At 50.6% G+C, this 22,835-nt stretch overlaps 1 protein-coding gene across 1 annotated transcript in view; it reads right to left on the reverse strand.

Moving 5' to 3' along the window:
- Positions 1–22,835, reverse strand: part of LOC147112892 (uncharacterized) — a 133,855-nt gene that overhangs the window by 6,363 nt on the left and 104,657 nt on the right. Inside the window, exons 19-21 of the mRNA XM_085997658.1 lie at positions 13,099–13,294; positions 10,644–10,768; positions 9,452–9,639 (exon numbers count right to left, since the gene is read on the reverse strand). Of these exons, the coding sequence (XP_085853784.1) occupies positions 9,452–9,639; positions 10,644–10,768; positions 13,099–13,294 (509 nt within the window). The remainder of the gene's footprint in view (positions 1–9,451; positions 9,640–10,643; positions 10,769–13,098; positions 13,295–22,835) is intronic.

Here is a 22,835-nt window from a genome sequence, read left to right on the forward strand (position 1 = left end):
ACACTCCCCTCAACCTGTCGTTTCTAGCGGCAGGCGGTAAGGCAGGGCGCACCACTCAATATCTGGTCCGGGGCGCTACCGGGGCGTTGCGCACTCGACTGACGTCACGATCTGCCGGCACAGGAGATCGTGGCAGTAGTGTTTAGCGCCGCCGCAAAATGTCTAGTTAATTTCGCGAGCAGCGCAAATATCGCCGCGCCCGGGCGCTAGTTGCTTTGCGCCCCATTAGCACCCTCTTAAGGCGCTAACAGGAGGCGCAAACCAACTGAATTTTTCCTCCGTAAGAACATAAGAAATAGGAGCAGGAGTCGGCCATTTGGCCCCTCGAGCCTGCTCCGCCATTTAATGAGATCGTGGCTGATCTGATCTTGGGCTCAGCTCCATTTCCCTGCCCGCTCCCCATAACCCATCACTCCCTTATTGTTTAAAAATCGGTCTATCTCCACTTTAAATATATTCAATGACCCAACCTCCACAGAGAGATTTATTAAGATTGGTCATTCAGCAAAAATAGAAAGGCTTTTAGACCCATATTACACGTTATCCAGTTATACTGGCCAGCGCTAATAGCAGGCAAATCACGTTCACACGAACGCACGTAGTATAAGCGGTGGAGACTATACATGCAATCAATGTTTCAAGAAAACACATGCAAGATAAATTTTAAAAAACTTTTCAAGCTTAGAATACACAGTATAAAACAGAGCCGCAGAATTGATTCCTGCTACCACATTGCACATCACTAGATATTGAGGATTGACCTAGGCTTACTGTAGAGCAGAGCTTCAAAGAGCGCTTTGAACCCAGCAGAACACCTGAAGCTTGGAGACTTTAAGGTAGATATAAATCCATGATCATCATTGAACTTCAGCTTGTGGGTAGAAGCACTCATCAATATTAGATTCAGGGGAAATTACACAGAATTGTTGATATCCTCTTCAATGGACGTGTTGATCATCTTTTCAATAACATTTTTCAATGAATTTAAAATAAAATGGAAACAAAGTGACTTTGATCTAAAATTCAACTTTCAATCTACTACAAACAAATGCGTTCTATTATGCAAAGATGTTTGAAGGTGGGAAGGCAGAAACAGACTATTATTAATCTGTATTACATGATCAGTCACAGTTTTTGCTTTGCAGGTGTGAATAAGGGTTGCTATGCAAGGTCTTTCTTTATGCAAATTCAAACTGGCTTCAAATTCAGAACACAGAAACATAGAAGATAGGAGCAGGAGTAGGCCATTCGGCCCCTCGAGCCTGCTCCGCCATTCAATGAGATCATGGCTGATCATCCAAATTCAGTACCCTGTCCCTGCCTTCTCCCCATATCCCTTGATCCCTTTAGCCTCAAGAAATATATCCAACTCCTTTTTGAATATATTTAATGAACTGGCCTCCACCACCCTCTGTGGCAGAGAATTCCACAGGTTCACCACTCTCTGGGTGAAGAAATTCCTCCTCATTTCAGTCCTAAATGGCTTACCCCTTATCCTTAGACTATGACCCCTGGTTCTGGACTCCCCGGCCATCAGAAACATCCTTCCTGCATCTAGTCTGTCCAGGCCTGTCAGAATTTTATAGGTTTCGATGAGGTCCCCTCTCATTCTTCTAAACTCCAGCGAGTACAAGCCCAATCGACCCAATCTCTCCTCATACGTCATTCCTGCCATCCCAAGTATCAGCCTGGTGAATCTTCGCTGCACTCCTTCCATGGCAAGAACATCCTTCCTCAGGTAAGGCGACCAAAACTGCACACAATACTCAAGGTGCGGTCTCACCAAGGCCCTGTACAACTGTAGCAAGACATCCTTGTTCCTGTGCTCGAACCCTCTTGCTACGAAGGCCAACATACCATTTGCCTTCTTAACCGCCTGCTGCACCTGCATGCTTACCTTTAGCGACTGGTGCACAAGAACACCCAGGTCTCTTTGCACTTCCCCTTCTCCCAATCTATTGCCATTCAAATAATAATCTGCCTTCCTGTTTTTGCCACCAAAGTGGATAACCTCACATTTATCCACATTATAGTGCATTTGCCATGTTTCTGCCCAATCACCCAATCTGTCCAAATCGTACTGGAGTTTCTCGACATCCTCCTCACAGCTTACCCTCCCACCCAGCTTTGTGTCGTCTGCAAATTTGGAGATATTACATCCAATTCCCTCGTCCAGATCATTAATATATATTGTGAACAGCTGGGGTCCTAGGACCGATCCTTGCGGTACCCCACTAGTCAGTGCCTGCCACTCGGAAAACGACCCGTTTATTCCAACTCTCTGCCTTCTGTCCGCCAACCAGTTCTCTATCCAAGTCAATACCTTGCCCCCAATCCCATGTGCCTTAATTTTGCACGCTAATCTCTTATGTGGGACCTTATCGAAAGCCTTCTGAAAGTCCAAATACACATCCACTGGTTCTCCCTTATCTATTTTACCAGTTACATCCTCAAAAAATTCCAGTAGATTAGTCAAGCATGATTTACCTTTTGTAAATCCTGAAATGAGAGACTCGGTACCAATGCAAGTCCAAAACATCATGCGGTACAACTTGGTCCTCGTCTTCCTGGCAGAAAATGAGGGCGAAAAGGTCCAGCTTTGGGGGGGGCAACGCCCTGCGCCCGATCTGTGTCTGCGTTATGTGTGCTGCCATATTGGTAAAGGCTGCTTTGCAGGTGTCCTGGGTAGCCGCCTAAAACAGGTGTTAGGTCCCCTTATATGTGTCAATGAGGGGCCTGACACCGGTTTTAGGCCCCCTTGCAGAAATTGGTTTCAAGTGAGCAGAGCAGGAGCAGGAGCAGGGCCAGATCCACTCGGGATTCTTAAGTGGTTGCTGCAATCTAAACAGTGATCGCCACTAAAAGGTAAGTTTAATGGCCCAGAAATTCGGCACTCCCTGGGTGAGTACGCACGGGGTACTCACCCGTAGGCGGAATGGAATTGCCGGTTTCCTGCATGCACTGTGCATGTGCGGGAAACCGGCACTTCTGATCCTCTGAACGAAGAGGTTCAGAGGTCGAACGCGCGCGCAGGGGAGGCTGCGCGTGCGCTTTGAACTTAGTTTTTTTTTACAGGTTTTCCCGGGAGGGTAAGCCTGCAGGATTTACACATTTAAAAAGCAGGCGTAAGTCCTGCTTTTTGCAAGGTAAGTGGTCAATTAATTAAAATTAAAACATTTTTTCCACAGGTTTATTATTTTTAAATACTTTAAAGCAAGGTAAGTTTATTTTTAGCCCTGTTATAATATAAAATTATTTTTTTCAAAAATTTAAATTATTGTTTAAAATAGTTATTTAATGTAATTTATAGTTTATTTAAAAAGTGTGATGTTTTAAAAAAAATTATTTGAAGGTTTACTGCTATTTTGGACCCGTACTATTTATAAGTTTTGACAGGTCTACCTGTCAATCTTATGAATGGGCTTTTCCCTCCTCCGATTGGCTGCCCATGGCTCACGTGATCCCAGGGGACGCATCGCACTAACTACGCCCCGGGACACGCCAGCACAGCGCGCCGGCAGCTGGGCCAGGCCCCGGAGCGGAATTCCACGGGGCCCTACAGCTCAACTGCCGGCGCGCAAGGTAAGTGCAGGTCGGGGGCTTGCACCCGCGGGAAGCCCCCGACCCGAATTTCTGGGCCAACATTTTCTTTAAATGAAATTATTAAAAGCGGCGGCAGCTCACACAAAATGAGGCCCGAGGACCAATTTTTGGCCAGCCCCGGGCCTCCCAGTTGGGGCGTGTCGCTTGTTATAGACCCGGAAACAGGCTATAACCAATTTACACCCCATGTATTTTTGCTAAGGGGGGACTCCCTTTATTTCTTCTCCCTCTTATGTCTCCTTTTGCCATGCACCATTTGATCCATGTGGTAAACCACTGTTTGTATTCCTGTTTGTCCTGTTTGTATTCCACTGTGTACATGCCTGGACATGCCTCGGCTGACTCCTCCCACATGTCCTAGTATAAAGGTGACTGCTCCCCAGCCCTTTGTATCCTGGACCGGTCGACCACGCGAGGCAGACCTCCATTCTGTTGTTAATAAAAGCCTTTAGTTACTCTTCTAACTCTCAGGCCTAGAAATTGAGATTGCGCTGCGCCAGGGCTTTAGCGCCGGAAGTTAGCGCCGGCGCTAAAGCCCTTTACGCGCGCCAAAAATTCAGTAGCGCCGCGCCCAAACGGCTGCCGGCGCTACTGAAGGGTTTTAGCGCCTGAAAACTGGCGCAACGCGCCGCATTGCGGCGCCCGCTGCGGTGCGGCAAGCTCGGGAAGTGCAGGCCTCCTCCTTCCGTTAAGGAGGAGCTGCCTGCACCCGGCCGCGGCCCGCGCAAATCTCATCAAAAATGAGCCCGGCACCTCGGAGAAGTGCCGGGCTTGCATCTGTTCCGGGGGGGCGGGGGGAGAAGTCCGGGGAGGGAGCTGCGGGCAGGCGGCCGGCGGGAAAGCGGCCGGCCGCCGCGCCTCCTTAAAGCGCCGGCGCAGACTCCGGCAACACTCGTTTGCCGGAGTCTTAGTTGCGGCTGCCACTGGCGAGGCGGCCGCAACTGAATTTCGGCTTGGGGCCGGGTTACCACGGCAACCGGGACGCTGCGCACACCGATGACGTCATCGGTGCCGGCGCAGCGCTACCGGTCTACCGCCGCGGAAGGGCGCCAGGCAATTTAGGAACCGGCGCCAATTGCAGCGCTAGGCCCTCTAGCGCCGCAAAATCGGTGCTAAGGGCACTGAATTTCTAGGCCTCAGTCTTTTATGAGTAATTGATAGCGCATCAATTTTATTAACAACATTTTTATAATGGAGAAGATCCTCACACCAGCATGCCTGGACTTAGATCATCGGGAGGCGGACTCATCCACCAAGTTTACTCACTGGCTTAAGTGTTTCGAAAAATTCCTGACCGCCTCCGAAGCAATCAAATCGGACGAGGACAAACTGGATGTCCTGACCTCCAAAGTGAACCACCGAGTGTACTCGGTCATCCAAGACGCGACCTCGTACGCGGACGCTATCAAGCTCCTCAAGGACCAGTACACGCGCCCAGTGAACGAAGTGTACGCCAGGCACCTCCTGGGGAGTCGTAAACAACAACCTGGGGAATCGACCGTGGAATACCTTCAGGCACTGTCTGTGCTTGGCCGGGCCTGTGGTTGTAAGGATGCAAAGGCTGCCATGTACACAGAGGAACTTATCCGGGACGCTTTTGTAGCGGGCCACAGATCCAATTACACCCGACAGCGACTGTTGGAGCAGAGTAACCTCGACCTCAACAAGGCCTCTGAACTCGCACTATCGTTGGATGCAGCCTACCAGGGCATGGATGCCTACTCCTCTGCACCGTGGACGCCGCGGGGAATGACAGCCTGGGACACGGTAGGACCGCCTCATAGCGCCGTGCCACCCCAGCCACACCCCGACAACGGCCCAACTACCGCAGCAGTGTCCCAAGGCCAGACAGCAGTGCCCCAAGGCCAGAAATGCTACTTCTGTGGCCAGGCAAAACACCCCAGAGCGCGCTGCCCGGTGAAAAACGCGATCTGCTCGGGCTGCGGGAAGAAGGGACACTACGCTAGCGTCTGCAGGGCCAAAGCCACCCCGAACCCCAGCAGCGCCGCGTGTGGGCCATGCGGGCCGCCATCTTGGACCTCCCCGGCCATGTGCGAATCACCGGTACAGCAGCCATTTTGGACGCCTCCAGCCACATGGGGATCATGGACGCCGCCATCTTGGACGACAGCCGGGACGCAGCAGGCCCCCGACACCACCTCATCTGATACCCGCAGCGACACACCGACCCCTACGCTGGCATCCGTTACACTGGACCAAGCGAGACCGCACCAACTGGCCAGTTCCACAATGGACATTAAGGTAAATGGTCACGATACAATCTGCCTTTTTGACTCTGGGAGCACGGAGAGCTTCATCCACCCCGACACGGTGCGGCGTTGCTCTCTCCCAGTCCTGCCTGCGCAACAGCGGATTTCTATGGCCTCCGAGTCCCAGTCGGCGGACATCGGCGGCTACTGCGTGGTGACACTCGTAGTAGACGGGACCGTGTACGATCATTTTAAACTTCTGGTCCTGCCTGACCTCTGCGCTGCCGTCCTGCTGGGGTTAGATTTTCAGTGCCACCTTAAAAGTGTTACGATGGCGTACGGTGGACCCCTACCCCCACTCACAGTCCGCAGCCAGCAGCTTCCAAATTGCCCGCCGCGCACCAGGTGCAACCTCTCCACACTCAGAGTCACCCCCCCACCACTGTTTGCTAACCTCACCCCCGACTGTAAGCCCATCGCCACAAAGAGCAGGCGATACAGTGCCGGGGACAGGGTTTTCATTAAAACCGAAGTGGAGCGGCTCCTGAAAGAAGGGATTATTGAGGGCAGCACCAGCCCCTGGCAAGCCCAGGTTGTGGTCGTTAAGACCGGCGAGAAGCAGCGCCTGGTCATCGACTACAGCCAGACAATAAATCGCTACACCCTGCTGGACGCCTACCCACTCCCCCGTATAGCTGATATGGTCAACCAGATCGCGCAGTACCGCGTCTTCTCGACCATTGACCTGAAATCAGCGTACCACCAGCTCCCCATCCGCCCTGAGGACCGCCAGTACACTGCCTTTGAGGCAAACGGCCGCCTCTATCACTTCCTTAGGGTTCCCTTTGGCGTCACCAACGGGGTCTCCGTCTTCCAAAGGGAGATGGACCGGATGGTAGATCAAAATGCGTTGCAGGCCACTTTCCCATATCTGGACAATGTGACCATCTGCGGCCGTGACTTGCAGGACCATGACGCAAACCTCGAAAAATTCCTCCGCACCGCCCAACTCCTGAACCTGACATATAACAAGGAGAAGTGCATATTCCGCACAAACCGCCTCGCCATCCTTGGCTGTGTTGTGGAACACGGAGTCATCGGCCCCGACCCCGACCGGATGCGTCCCCTTATGGAACTTCCACTGCCCCACTGCCTCAAGGCCCTGAAGAGGTGCCTAGGGTTTTTCTCCTATTACGCCCAGTGGGTCCCCTACTATGTGGACAAGGCCCGTCCGCTGATCAAGTCCACCTCTTTTCCCTTGACGGCAGAGGCCCGCTTAGCCTTCCACCGTATCAAGGAGGACATTGCCAAAGCCACCATGCACGCAGTGGACGAATCCATCCCCTTCCAGGTGGAAAGCGACACGTCCGACTTTGCCCTGGCCGCTACCCTCAATCAGGCGGGGAGACCCGTGGCCTTCTTTTCACGAACCCTCCAAGGCCCGGAGACCAGACACTCCGCTGTTGAGAAGGAGGCCCAGGCGATTGTGGAGGCTGTGCGTCATTGGAGGCACTACCTGGCCGGAAAACGATTTACCCTGCTCACTGACCAGCGTTCAGTTGCTTTTATGTTTAACAACAAGCAGAGGGGCAAAATCAAAAATGACAAGATCATGAGGTGGAGAATCGAACTTTCCACCTACAACTACGAGATCTTGTACCGGCCCGGGAAGCTAAATGAACCCCCGGATGCGCTATCGCGTGGCACCTGCGCCAGCGCGCAGATCGATAGACTGCGGGCCCTCCACAATGACCTCTGCCACCCGGGGGTCACCAGGTTCTTCCACCTCATCAAGGCCCGCAACCTGCCTTACTATATTGAGGAGGTCAGGACCATGACCAGGAACTGCCAAGTCTGCGCTGAGTGCAAACCGCACTTTTATAGACCAGACAGGGCCCACCTGATAAAAGCCACTCGCCCCTTCGAGCGCCTGAGCGTTGATTTTAAAGGGCCTCTCCCCTCCTCCGACCGCAATGTGTACTTCCTCAATATTATTGATGAGTACTCCCGTTTCCCGTTCGCCTTCCCCTGCCCGGACATGACCAGTGTCACGGTCATTAAATGTCTGAACAACCTCTTCACCCTGTTCGGCTTCCCCAGCTATATCCATAGCGACCGGGGCTCATCGTTTATGAGCGACAAACTCCGTCAGTACCTGCTAACTAGGGGTATTGCCACAAGCAGGACCACCAGTTACAACCCCCGGGGGAACGGACAGGTGGAAAGAGAAAATGCGACAGTTTGGAAGGCCGTCCCACTAGCCTTAAAGTCTAGGGGCCTTCCAACCTCCCGCTGGCAGGATGTGCTCCCCGATGCGCTCCACTCTATTCGGTCACTGCTCTGCACTGCCACTAACGCCACCCCTCATGAGAAAATGTTTGTCTTCCCAAGGAAGTCCACATCGGGGACATCGCTACCGCCATGGCTGACGTCCCCAGGGCCGGTCCTACTGAGAAGACACGTGAGGACCCATAAAATGGACCCCCTGGTCGAGAGGGTCGACCTCCTCCACGCCAACCCCCAGTATGCTTACATCGCATACCCGGACGGGCGGGAGGACACAGTCTCCATAAGAGACCTTGCAACCTCGGGGGCCGCAGTAACCCACTACCCACTACCACCCCCCCCCACGATCCGATATCCAGCCCCAGCAGACGGCAGGCCTGGGCCCCGCGACCCGCTCGACATCTACGAGGACGACACGCCTGTGCCACAGCCTACGCTGGACTCGACGCCGGAAGCTTCACTACCCCTGCCGTCGCCACGCCGATCACAGCGGCAGACAAGACCTCCGGAGAGACTCCAATACACTAACTTTTAATACACTTCACCCCACCGGACTCAATTTTAAACAAGGGGTGAATGTGGTAAACCACTGTTTGTATTCCTGTTTGTCCTGTTTGTATTCCACTGTGTACATGCCTGGACATGCCTCGGCTGACTCCTCCCACAGGTCCTAGTATAAAGGTGACTGCTCCCCAGCCCTTTGTATCCTGGACCGGTCGACCACGCGAGGCAGACCTCCATTCTGTTGTTAATAAAAGCCTTTAGTTACTCTTCTAACTCTCAGTCTTTTATGAGTAATTGATAGCGCATCAATCCATTTGTGCCACTCTGAATAGACTGCTAGAAGGTGCATGAACACAGCACAAGGATGATTCTCCTGACTTCTTTCCCTACATTTCAAAAGAACATGAGTGGGCTCCTCCTATGTTTGAGATTGGTAACATATCACGTAAGGAAACTACAGACATGACCCCATAATGTAGCTAACCACACTAGCACGAGATGTCTGGAAATACTCAGCAGGCCAGGCAGCATCCGTGGAGAGAGAACCAGAGTTAACGTTTCAGGTCTGGGACCCTTCATCAGACCTGAAACGTTGACTCTGTTTCTCTCTCCATGGATGCTGCCTGGCCTGCTGAGTATTTCCTGCATTTTCTGTTGTTATTTCAGATTTCCAGCATCCGCAGTATTATGCTATTGGAGCACGAGATGTCTGCTGGATCAAAAGCCTGAGTCACATTAAGAACGTTCATAGCCCCTGCACACATAGGATTCAAATAATGGTTGATACATTTTCCTAACTTTCCATCACATATGCCACTAAAGGTACATTCACATTCTCTGTATATTACCTGAACGTCTCATTGCCTATTGTAATTATTTGTCCATCTGGCAATGTGTAGTTTAGTTCTCCACCACTTTCAGAACTGCCCAGTTCTGCTTCAAAGTCCCGAGCAACATAACAGTGCTTCTCCTTGATATCTCGGACAATTTCCTGCTCTGCAGTAGTATTAAATGAGTAGCCCCTTTCTTTTAATAGCTGCAAAACCAGAAAGTTATTTAACATTAACTTTTATTTACTGAGTAGAACACCAAAAGGAAAATATTCCCCTTACAATAAAGCCTTGATAAATGCAATACAATCACAGGGTTCAATTTCCATTCACTGCCACTGTATACAAATGCTGGTATAAACATATTCTTGACATAAAACCAGAATCACTTATGGCCATTTTCCAATGCAGCATTGCTGCCTCCGCTGCAGCAGAGAACCACCTCAAGAAGTGTTGTTACTGGGCTCCTCCACAGGCAGCAGTGCCACTGGGTGGAAATATAAATGGCATTGCCACCATAATCATTTCCATTTGTAGGCAGACCAGGCTCAGCACTCAGCCCTCCCACTAGATTTTCATGCAATATCCTCGTCACACCTCCGCCCAACTTCAGGGAAGGGCCACAGGTTTTCCATTCACAACTACATTACAACAGCGACTGCATTTCAAAAATAATTCGTTGGCTGTAAAGTACTTTAGGATGTCCTGAGGATTTGAGAAGGCACTAGATAATTGAAAGTTCTTTCTTTTTATCTGTCTTCTAATTGCAGACGGGCAAGGTTGATTGCCATGTGCAAATCTAACTATAAAAAACTGGGTTATTAAAAAGATCACAAAGTTGTGATGATGAATCAAAGGCAGGAACATAGGAACAGGAGTAGGCCATTCAGCCCCCTGTTCTGCCATTCAATGAGATCATAACTGATCTGTATCTTAAGTGCATCTGCCTGCTTGGTTCCCTAACCCTTAATACCTATGCCTAACAAAATATACTTCATCTACACCAAGGCCAATGAATACAATTACACGGTGGTAGAAACATTAAAAAAAAACTGTCCTTGGGATGTGGGCAATACTGGCAAAGCCACATCCCTAGTTGACCTGAGGTGATGGTGACCTTCTCCTTGAACTGCTCCAGTCCTTATGGTGACGGTGCAGCCACCCATCCTGCGAGATGTTCTGTTTATTTTAAAATAAAAATCTTACACACCTTTTTAAGATATTCTGTGAGATCTCGACCAGCCAGATTTAAGCGTTGTATGGCATGAGGAAGGCTATACCCTTCATACACCGGTACAGTGTGTGTGACTCCATCTCCAGAGTCCAAGATTATACCTGTCGTTTGGAAAACAAGATAATTCAGAGAGTGCTTAAGATTTAGTAGTTTGGGGCATAGAAAACATTGGGAATGGTATCAACTCTTGAAACAGTATATTTCAGAACATTAGTTAGTTACTGAGAGCTTTGGGGCCTTTTTCTGCATCAAAGTCAATCTATAAATGCAAGTTGTTGTTGAGCCCTTTGATAAACATAACCGAAAACTGTTGACTCTAAATTACTTTGTTTTCCCTATATTCGCTTGATAGAACTCTACCATTAAAGAAAAAAAAAGACTTGCATTTATATAGCACCTATCATGACCTCAGGACATCCCAAAGCGTTTTACAACCAATGAAGTACAGGAAACTTTCTGGTACCCGGCACTGACGGGACCGAGTTGGTGCCGTCCCATCAAAACTGCCGTATAAACCAGCGCTAATGTTAAAACATACGGAGCTTCTCAGCTCCGTATGAAACAACAAACCCTGTTGCTTAATAACAACAGAAAATGCTGGAAAAACTCAGCAGGTCAGGCAACATCCGTGGAGAGAAATTTGAGTTGACGTTTCGGGTTTGACCCTTCTTCAAAACTGGAGAGAAAAGGAACTAGATCGAAGGCAGGGCTGCGATCGGACAAAAGAATAAAAGAACCAAAAGAAGTAAAAGAGATTAGAAGCTAGACGAGATGGTAATAGGCTGGGATTAGGTGTAAAGTGTAATGGCAGGGCAAAAGATAGCTGCCAGGTGTGAGAGAGAAACAAAAGGAAAGGGGGGGGGGAGGAAAGGAGTGGAAAAATATAAGTAAAAATGAAATAGGGGCCGAGGTTATGATCTGAAATTGTTGAACTCGATATTGAGACCGGAAGGCTGCAGAGTGCCTAATCGGAAGATGAGGTGCTGTTCCTCGAGTTTACGTTGAGCTTCCGTGGAACAGTACAAGAGGCCAAGGGCGGTGAGGTCCGAGTGGGAATGGAGCGGTGAATTGAAATGACAGGCGACCGGAAGCTCGGGGTCACCCTTACGGACTGAACGGAGGTGTTCCGCAAAGCGGTCACCCAATCTGCGTTTGGTCTCCCCAATGTAGAGGAGACCGCATCGTGAGCAGCGAATACAGTATACTAGATTGCGAGAAGTACAAGTAAATCGCTGTTTCACCTGGAAGGGGTGTTTGGGGCCCTGGACAGTGGGGAGGGGGGAGGTATAGGGGCAGGTGTTACACCTTCTCCGCTTGCACGGGAAGGTGCCAGGCGAAGGGGAAGGGCTGTTTGGGGTGATAGAGGAGTGGACTAGGGTGTCTCGGAGAGAGCGGTCCCTGCGGAATGCTGAAAGGGGAGGGGAGGGGAAGATACGTTTGGTGGTGGGATCACTTTGGAGGTAGCGGAAATGCCGGAGGATGATCCGTTGAATGTGGAGGCTGGTGGGGTGAAAGGTGAGGACAAGGGGAACCCTATCGTGGTTCCGGGAGGGAGGGGCAGGGGTGAAGGCAGAGGTGCGGGAGATAGAACTGACACGGTCGAGGGCAGTGTCCACCACGGTAGAGGGGAATCCTCGGTTGCCTGTTGCTTGGTCGGCCGCAGCTTAAAAGCGTCTCTGTAGCTAAGCAACAGCTTCAGCTAGGCGCTTGGGAGCCACGACTGGAAAAAAAAGCAACGAGAAGTAAAAAAACTTATAGGAAATGGCTCCTGAATTTTGCCGGTAGAGCATTCTGGACATTTAACCTCTGGTTAAACAAAAGTTTCCTGTACTTTTGGCGTGTAGTTACTGTTGCAATGTAGGAAACGCGGCAGCCAATTTGGGCACAGCAAGCTCCCACAAACAACAATGTGCTAATGACCAATCTGTTTTTGTAATGTCAATTGAGGGATAAATATTGGTCTGGACACCGGGGATAACTTCCCTGCTCTTCTTCGAAATAGTGCCATGAGATCTTTTACGTCCACCTGAGAGAACAGACGGGGCCTCGGTTTAGCATCTCATCCGAAAGACGGCACCTCCGACAGTGCAGCACTCCCTCGGTACTGCACTGTGTCAGCCTAGATTTTTGTGCTCAAGTCTCTGGAGTGAGACTTGAACCCACAACCTTCTAACTCAGAGGCGAGAGTGCAACACACTGAGCCATGGCTGACAGTTTCTCACTGTTTCTCTAACTTTCCTGTTCTCACATGCCCTTCTCATCTCTTCATACAGCAAATGGTCTTCCTTTCTATGCTGACCTGGTGGTGTATAGCATACCCTTAGTGTTAGCTGATGTTGACAGTGGGTGTCTCCAATAGGATGAGTTCCACTCTCAGCACTAACATCCCTCACCTTAAATGTGCACATTAAAAAAAAACACTCTTATATACCTGTAGTTCTCCCTGAAGAATAAAGTGCTAAGACAGCTTGCATGGCCACATAAGAAAAAGGCACATTAAAGATTTCAAACATGATTTCAACCATTCGCTTTCGGTTCTGGTGTGGGTTCATGGCCGCCTCGGTCAGAAGGATTGGGTGCTCTTCTGGGTCAACGTGGAGTTGATGATAAAACGTATGATGCCAGATCTGAAATAAATATATTTATCATGAATCCTTTATTGTTTTCATCAAACCATATTCAAAAAATGTGATTTAGCTGTCAACATGGCTCCATGTCAACACTCACACCTCTGAACCAGAAGGTTGAGAGTTCAAGCCCTGCTATGAATTTGGAAGCATAATCTAAGCGGATCATTTTTTGCAGTACTGAGAGTGTGCTACATTGTTACAGGTGCTGTCTTTCGGGCGAGATACTAAATTGAGGCCTGGTTCAACATGTAAACGATTCTTGGCGTTACTCAAGGAAGAACAGGGGAGCACGCCCAATGTCCTGGCCTCGACCAATAACTGGTCCTTTATCTCATTTGATGTTTGTGGGAACTTGCCGTGTGCAAATTAGATGTTGCATTTGGCTACCAAACAGTGACTTCATTATCTGTGAAGCACTTTGGGATATCCGGACGACATGAAAGGTACGATATACATTTCACGTTTTTCTCTATGTGCTCAGAATGCAGGCAATACCGGCAAAGCTGCATTTATTGCTCATCCCTAGCTGCCCTGCGAAGGTAATGGTGGGCCTTCTCTTTGGATTCCTGAGGTTTTTGTGGTGATGGTTTTCCCACAATGGAGGTAGGAAGGAGATTGCTGGATATTGACCCAGCAACAATGAAGGATCGGCAATATATGTCCAAGTCAGGATGGTATGCGAATTTCGGGGATCTTGGAGGTGACGGCGTTCCCATGACATTGCTGCTCTTGTCCTTCTTGGGATGGGGGAGGAGTGAGAGAGACAATGGGCTGGATTTTGTCACTGGGGCGGGCTGGGGTCGTGTAATCCGCTTTTCGTGTTAGCCACCCGATTCTAAATCGATGTGGGAGAATGATGCGATTTTAACTTAAGTGGGCAGTTGAGTTCCAATGTGTGGGAACCCATGGCCCAATTAGTTTTTTCAGTCTGATACTCGCCTCCGATGGCGTCATCATTGCTGCTGCATTTAAGGTCTGCAACAAGCCTTGCTTCTGCAGACTGCCAACCTTTTGGCCTTTCATGTTCGAGGGACCTGGAGGCAGAATGACCAGCGAGAGACCTAGGGCTGCTCCCAGGTTTGATGACGTTGCCCTGCAAGCTTTAGTGGAGGGAGCAAGAGCCAATAAAGAGGTGCTCTTCCCTTCTTCAGGGAGGAAGAAGCCTCCCCAGCAGACCAAGGCTGTGTGGATCCAGGTGGCCCAGGAGATCAACTCTGTCGATAACCCGCAGAAACTGGCTTCAGTGCAGGAAGAGGCTTCATGACCTTCTGCGCACTGGAAAAGTGAGTGTGACTTTCCCATCACCCTCAATCTGATCCCCATTGCCTCTCCTCACCAGCACTCAGCTTTAGCAATCTCTTCTTCCACATCCCACTTGACACTGATATCCATGCACCCTTACCCATTCCCTCTCTCTCTATGGTCACATTCACCTAATTATTCAACTATGCAGCCCTCACACTCCCTATCACAGTGATGCTATGAAAACAACTTACAACACACAGGGGGGGAGAAATTCGGTGGAGCCGCAAACGGGGCGCCAAGCTCGCCTGGGCGCTGGAATTAGCGCAGCGATCGGAGCAGTTGCGATCGCTGGAAATTCAGCTTGAACGCCCCAAGAGGGACATGGGGCGAGGCTCGAGGCGCTCCGCGTCCCTCTTAGGGCACTGAAACTGATTATCGCAGCGCAACGTGCCGCAGCGCCACACGCTGCGACATGGCGCACTGCGGTACTGCAGGCCTTCCTCCCATTCGTAAGGGGGAGGGGCCTGCACCAGCGCGATCAGAGATCGCGAGTGCCGGCAAAAGAGCCCGGCACCGAGGAGAAGTGCCGGGCTCTCGGAAAACAGCCGGCACTGCCCGGGGGGAGATCAGGAGGCCGGGGACGGAGGTGCTGGCAGGCGGCCGCCGAAAAAAACGGCCGCCCCGCACCTCCACCTTAATTTGCGCCACTGCCGCCACAGGTAGGCCCCGTGAACCGGGCGCGATTTGCGAACGGCGCTACAGAGGCGGGCACTACCGAATATCGAGATCGGTGCGGTAGCGGGGTGCTGCGCACACCGATGACGTCATCGGTGGCGGTGCAGCGCAACAGGCTAACGCCGCCATTAGCGCCCCAGCTAAATATCGCGGGAGGCGTGGCCAGTGGCGCTAAAGCCACTGAGTGCCCTCTTTAGGCGCTAACTGGTGGCGCAGCCAACCGAATTTCTAGGCCAGGGAGTCTTGTCACCTCACTCCATCTTTGTCTCCTTCTAAGCATCTATGCTATGGATTCTCTACACTCACTCCTTCATTCTCACTCAAACTCCACTTGTCTCCCTCATTGCAGGAAAAGAGAGCTCACAATAAGAGGGAAAGAGTGAGGATAGGAGGAGGGCCACCCTCAGTACCCCAGCTCACCCCCTGGGAGGATGCGGTCCTGGAGATCGTGGGAGTGGAGGATGATGCGCAAGTGGGGGACGGACAGACGGATGCATCACAGCAAGCTGGTGACAGAATAGTTTTCCATCTCTCTCATTGACATTGCATGAGTCGCTGATAATGATTCTGATGCTCTAACAGATTGACTTATGATCATCTGCAATATGCATGTAACCTTGGCATCACATCTCTGACTCTTTCCTTTACTCCCCCACAGGACCATCGCAAGCACCCGTCCCCACTAGCCAGGAGGAAGAGCCTGAGTCTCCAGACTCCTCAGAGGAAGCTGCAACCTCTGAGGGCTCAGTGTCAGCAGAATTCAGCGCACCCAGCACCAGCGCAGACACTCACACCTCGGTGGTACCATTGCAAGATAGTGCACTGTTGTCACCTGGTGTATCACAGCTCACAAGTGAGCATCAGCAGATTGTGCAGACAGGGACAGCAGTGGAGAGTCCTAGTCGGAGGGCGCAGGATTCTGCCAGCTCGGCTCAGCTGCATGTCGACCCTCTGCCTCTGGGTTCATCCACAAGATCAGCGGTGCTGGAACTCCAGGAACAGATGCAGGAGTCTCTGGCAGGTTTTGTCTCCAGGGTCGCTGCGAGTGTGGAGCGAATGGAGGAGTCCATTGTGAACATGAGCAGAGCCTTTGTGGAGTCATTGGCGCATGAATGCATCACCATGGAAAGGATGGCAACCTCCATGGAGGTGATAAGTCGCCTGAGTGCAGAAAATATGGTGAGTGTTCTGAATAGAATGACACCTCTGGAGGAGCGATGGTCGTCTGTTGAACAGGGAAAACAGACCTTCATGGAAGTCCTTCTGAGTAGGACTGCCAGTGCAGATACAGGTCCCCATGGCCCCCCTGATGTGCAGCAAGGTGCTCTCAAGCCACTTGCAAGCGCTGAGGGGGACCTGACCCATGAGAGGGAAGTTGGTGGCAGACATCAAGGAAGTGGAGGCTCCTAGCCAAGCGCTCACACTTCCATGCCACTGCAGAGCCCTCGGTCAGAGCCCCACCAGAGTCCCCACCCAACTGAGATCGGCGTCTCAACCCCTGCGCAGCTGCAGGAGCAGCAGACTGTTGGCGAGCCCTCACAGGTTCGCAACCCCAGAGGACGCCTGCCAAAGGTGTCGAGACAGGAGCAAGGGGCCTCCACATCTGCTGAAGCCACAGGGGAAGCACCACGTAGGAGCATGCGTAAGAGAAAGATACTGCACAAATAGTCACAAGGGTAGTCACTTGGGTGAAATTTGATGTTTAATGTTAAAAAGCCATCAGATGGTTACTGTCAATAAAAAATCTGATGGCTACTACTGCTGCAGTTGTGGCGTGTGTCATTTCGCTAATGGGACTTCCACATTGAGGGCTTAGGATTACTTGCAATTGTCAGTATGGCGGTCACGTTGTTAGGAATCTGCTGGTTCTTGGCCATTGTCGAAGCTCTGGTAAGAAGCTGCGAGGCAAAAGTGCTTGATTGGCTAGGCTAAGCAAATCTGGCCAAAATGAGTGCGTTCCTTGCATCCCGAGCAGCAATGTTCTCGCGTACTACTGCCGCTGGTTGATGGGCCTCTGCAAGATGTTCGTTTTCGCTCTCCTCCACCTCCTCCTCCTCATCATCTGAGGAGCCACTTGGTCCTCTGGAATCTGCAAGCCACAACGCTGTGCCATGTTGTGAAGTGCACAGCAAACTACGACGATTCAGGAGGCCCTGGCTGCTGAGTATTGCAGGGCTCCACCTGATCTATCGAGGCATCTGAAGCGCAGCTTCAGCAAACCGATGGTTTGCTCGATTATGGATCTGGTGAAAATGTGGCTGGAGTTGTAGCTCTCCTCAGCTTCGTTGGATGGGCTCCTCAACAACGTCATTAGCCACGTCTTCAGGGGATAGCCATTGTCTCCAAGTAGCCATCTGTTAAGTTGGTCTGGTGGACTGAATAGCGGAGGCACACTAGACTGGCGCAGTATGAAGGAGTCATGGCAACTGCCAGGGTACTTGGCACAAACATGCAAATTTCCTTCTTGTGGTCACACACCAGCTGAACGTTGAGGGAGTGGAAGCCCTTGCTGTAAAGTCTGTGGGTTGTTTAGTTAATTAATACACAGACTCCAAGAGTAACTTAAAACAGGACTTTACTATTCGAAGGTCAGGGCAAATCTGCTCAATACTTCCTGACACAGCACTTATATACCGGTGTGGTCACCGTCGGTATTACAGTATACAGAAGCCAACAAAGTAGTGCAACACCTAAAGTAGTTCTCTTAAAGGTGGACGGTTACATACAATAGTTCTCTTAAAGGTAGACGGGTACATACACTACAATCCTCCCTTTTTAGCTTACAACATACTGATTCCCCATTAAACATACATTATAACATATATACAACTTTATGCAAGACAGTTCACAGATTCAGTCTCTCTGGAGGTTTCCGGACTCTGTCCGGATAACGCCTCGGTGGTGTCGTAACTTCCGGCGGGGTAGTAGGTGCTTCTGGCAAGGTCGATTCGGCTTGAAGGACAGTGTCAGGTTCATCTGATTCCAGTATTACCAGATCGGAGGTAGGTGTTCTGGGTATCTCTGTCTCAACATTAACCGTGTAAGGTGGTGGAGTAGGTTGGCCATTTGTGGCTGACCCTATGATCTGGTCAACATGGCGCCTTATTATACTGTCCCCAATGTCCACCGTATACATCAACGGCCCTAGCCTTTTTCCGATAGTTCCAGGCTGCCATTTCTCGGTACGGTAGTCCCGGGCCAAAACTTGTTGACCTATCTGAAAAGACCTAGTTGGCCTTTCATTCATGCCCTGGAATTGCCGGTTCTCTACGTCCCTTCTGACGTTTGGCTTAAGCAAATCCAGCCGGCATCTTAGTCGTCTATTAAAAAACATCATGGCGGGAGTTTGATTTGTGACCGCATGTGTTGCATTCCTGTACGCCAACAAGAAGCTATCCACCTTATGTTGTAAGTTAATGGCTTCATTACCCATGGCCTTTATGGCCTTCTTGAAGGTCTGGACAAACCTTTCAGCCAATCCATTGGAGGCGGGATGGTATGGGGCTGACGTGTAGTGCTTAACCCCATTGCTCTTTGAGAATTTCTTGAATTCTTCGGACACAAATTGCGGTCCATTATCAGAACAGATCTGTTCCGGCAGCCCATTCCTAGCAAACATGGTCCTTAACACTGTGATGGTTTTTTCCGTGGTGGTGGTGGACATCTTTATTACCTCCGGCCACTTGGAGTGTGCATCCACCGCTATTAGAAACATTGAGTCCATAAATGGACCAGCAAAGTCGATATGTACCCTTTGCCAAGGAGATGAGGGCCACTCCCATGGATGCAGAGGAGCCTGTGGTGGCGCGTTTTGGACCTTCTGGCATCCTAGACAGCTCTTAGTGATTTTTTCGATGTCCCCATCAATGCCTGGCCACCACACAAACGCTCTTGCTAGGTTCTTCATTTTCACTCCACCCAGATGTCCCTCGTGCAGCTCCTTTAACACCTTCTGTTGAAGTTTGGGTGGAATCACCACTCTAGATCCACACATCAGGGTTCCTCGACACACTGACAGCTGTTCTTTGCTCTGCGAAAATGCTGGCAGCGTTGGTTCGCCCTGTGCTGGCCATCCCTCCACCGTTAAATCATAGACTCGTGAGAGTCGGGTCATTTCTTGTTTCGTTTTCGATCATCGAATTTGTTACTGGTAGACATTCCACTATGGATGAGTGGAACATCTCTACCGGGTCCACTGTAGTCGCTTCTTCTACTATCGGCAATGGCAAGCGCGATAACCCATCAGCATTTCCATGCTGTTTGGACCTTTTGTATTCGATGTCATATTGGTGTGCCCCAAGTAACACGGACCACCTCTGTAACCTTTGCGCTGTCATGGTGGAAACGGCCTTGTTAGGGTTGAATATGGATACCAACGGCTGGTGGTCTGTCAGTAATGTGAACTTCTTGCCCTGCAGATAATGATTGAATTTCCTTATGCCCCACACAAGGCTGAGGGCCTCCCTATCTATTTGAGCATAATTTCGCTCCGCGGAGGTCAATGATCGGGGCGCGAATGCCACTGGCCTTTCCGAGCCATTTGGTAACTTGTATGAAAGTACTGCTCCAATTCCATAGGGGGAAGCATCACAAGCTAGACGAAGAGGTAACGTTGGGTTGAAATGAGCCAACACTTCTTCAGAGGTAATCAACGCCTTGCTTCTGCGAAAGGCCTTTTTACATTCCTCACTCCACTTCCATGGTACTTCTTTCCGCAACAGAGCATTCAGCGGATGCAGCACCATGGATAGATTCGGCAGAAACTTGTGATAATAATTAATCAACCCCAAGAATGATCTTAACTGTGATACGTTTTCCGGAGCGGGGGCCTTCACGACAGCTTCTATCTTGTCAGGTGACTTGTGCAGCCCCTCTCGGTCAATGACATGACCGCAGTACGAGATCCGTTTTTGGAAGAACTCACATTTCTTGCGATTAACTTGAAGGCCATATTCCTTCAACCTAGTGAGCACCAGTTTCAAATTTGTGAGGTGTTCTTCCTCGTCTTCTCCCGTAATCAGGATATCGTCTAAGTAACACTGCGTGCTTGGAATTCCTTGTAATACCTGCTCCATGGCCCTCTGCCAAATTGCTGGAGCCGAAGCTACCCCAAAAACCAGTCTATTATAACGATACAAGCCTCTGTGTGTGTTGATGGTGAGGTACTGCCGCGACTCTTCCTCGGCTTCCATTTGTAAGTATGCCTGTGCCAGGTCTATCTTGGTGAAGTGTTTCCCTCCAGCCAACGAAGCAAAGATATCTTCAATCCGCGGAAGCGGGTATTGTACCGTGTGAAGCACCGGATTCACTGTGATCTTGAAGTCTCCGCAGATGCGGACCTTCCCCGGTCCCCCTGGCTTGTTACTTGGTGAAGACTTCATGACGGGAACAATGGGCGTGGCCCACTCACTCCAGTCCACTTTTGACAGTACCCCTGATCGTTCAAGTTCTTCCAGTTCTGCCTCCACAGCAGGTTGTATCGCGTAAGGTACCGATCTGGCTTTGAAAAATTTTGGGCTTGCATGTTCTGCAATCTTAACCTTTGCTTTAATTCCTCGCAGTGTTCCCAGTCCTTGCTGGAATACCTCTTTAGCTTCGTCTAATATTCTGGACAACCGTTCAGGTTTGACATCTTCCTTTCCGGAATCTACCGTCATGGTGTTTAGTGAATGCCAGTCTATCTTTATTTTCCTGATCCACTCCCGCCCCAGAAGTGGTGGACCTCCCTCAGGCAACACATACAGGTCCATCCTTTGGTGCTCTTTGTCCTTGTATCTCACCTTGACTTCTATCTTTCCGATGGGGTATACTTTGTGCTCCGTGTATGTCTTCAATACTAGTTCCGTATCCCGTAGGGGAATATGCTTGAATAACTTTTTATAATCATGCTTATTCATGACCGTCAACGCCGATCCGGTGTCCACTTCCATTTTCACTTGGACTTTTGCAATCTGTAGTGTGATCCAGATAGCTTGTCGGTCAGCTTCATTACTCACATTGTGAATTCTCAGACTATCCAGTTCCTTGCAGTTGGAGTGTGAGTCCGAATTCTGTTCTTCCCGACTCTTCCTAGTCACCTCATGTACCTTCCTGTACCTCTTTTGTGGTGACTCATTATTGTTGGTCTTCTTCCCTGACCGGCATACCTTAGCTATGTGACCGAGCTTGCCACATTTCCTACATTCCTGGTTTTTAAACCAGCATTGGTTCTGGTCGTGTGTTGTCTTCCCACAACGATAGCATTTCGTTGTACCCGAAGTAATTTGCTGCACCCTGAGTGCCGCTGCCTTTAGCTGCATTTCCGCCGTTCCTTTCGCTGCGGCTTCGTTCGATGCAGCAATAAGGACAGCCTTCTCAAGTGTAAGATCGTTCTCTTCGAGCAGTCGTTTTTGTGTTTCTTCCTTCGACATTCCGCACACGAATTTGTCTCGCAACGCCTCTGTCAGATTCCCTCCAAACTGGCAGTGTTTCGCTAGTCTACGCAGTTCGACCAAGTATTCTGCGTTGCTTTCGTCTTTCCTTTGCGTTCTCACATAGAATTTGAATTGTTCCGCCAACATCAACGGTGTGGGGTTCAAGTGATCCTTCAGAACAGTCACAATCTCATCGAAAGTCTGATCCGCCGGTTTAGCTGGTGCTAGTAGATGCTTCAAGAGCTCGTATGTCTTCGCGCCCATCGAGTTTAGCAAGGTTATAGCTTTGTCATCTTCTTCTATTTTATTGGCCTCACAATAGATCTCAATGCGTTCCACATACGTGGCCCAGTCTTCTACCTCGGAATTAAAATCGTTGATGTTACCCCGCTTAGGCATCTTCCTCTCTTCCTGATAACACCACGAATTATTTCTTAAAATTTTTTTTTTCCCAAGATGGCGGTTCCCGCGAAAATGGCGGTTTCCCGCGCTTATCTTCTCTCCCCGCCCACTTCAATGGCGGTTCCCCGCTTCTGTCTTCTTCTCCGCCTAATGGCGGCTTCCCGCGTTTCTTCCCCTGGCGGGAGGGGTACACTTTCCCCACGGGCGACGGCCGCTGGCTTTCAGGTTCACAGCCTGCGCGTCGGCTTCAGTGCTTTCCCTTTTCTCGGCAGGGCAACCGGCGCTGGGTACACCCCGTTGACGGCGAACAGTTTCAGCCGCTGGGCTGGCTCTCGCTCAGTTCCCCTTGCTCGGGCTCTGTCTCTCTCCCGCTCGCTCGGCTCTACCGGCGCTGGGTACACCCCGTTGACGGCGAATAGTTTCAGCCGCTGGACTGGCTCTCGCTCAGTCTCCCTTGGTCGGCTCTGCCTCTCCCGCTCGCTCGGCTCCCAATCGCGCCTCCCAGCCCTCTCGCAGTCCGGTACTTCCCTCCCCGGCTGCAGCTGAGTTTTTATATCTTCCCGCGCCTACGCTCCCGGTCGCAGCGCTTCGTGGCTTCGGTCGCTGCCCGGCCTTTTTCGCCGGTCGCGGTCTAGCTGTCTCACGACGCCGTTGCGTCCCCAGCCTGTCTGTACCGCGGCTTCCTTGCTCCACGCTGCCCCAGTCTCAGCGCCTCTGGGCCCGACTTCTGTCCGGCTCCTTTC

This window comes from Somniosus microcephalus, chromosome 9, assembly GCF_052327205.1.
Source record: "Somniosus microcephalus isolate GS21.2 chromosome 9, FLI_Smic_1.0, whole genome shotgun sequence".
NCBI classification, from domain to species: Eukaryota; Metazoa; Chordata; class Chondrichthyes; order Squaliformes; family Somniosidae; genus Somniosus; species Somniosus microcephalus.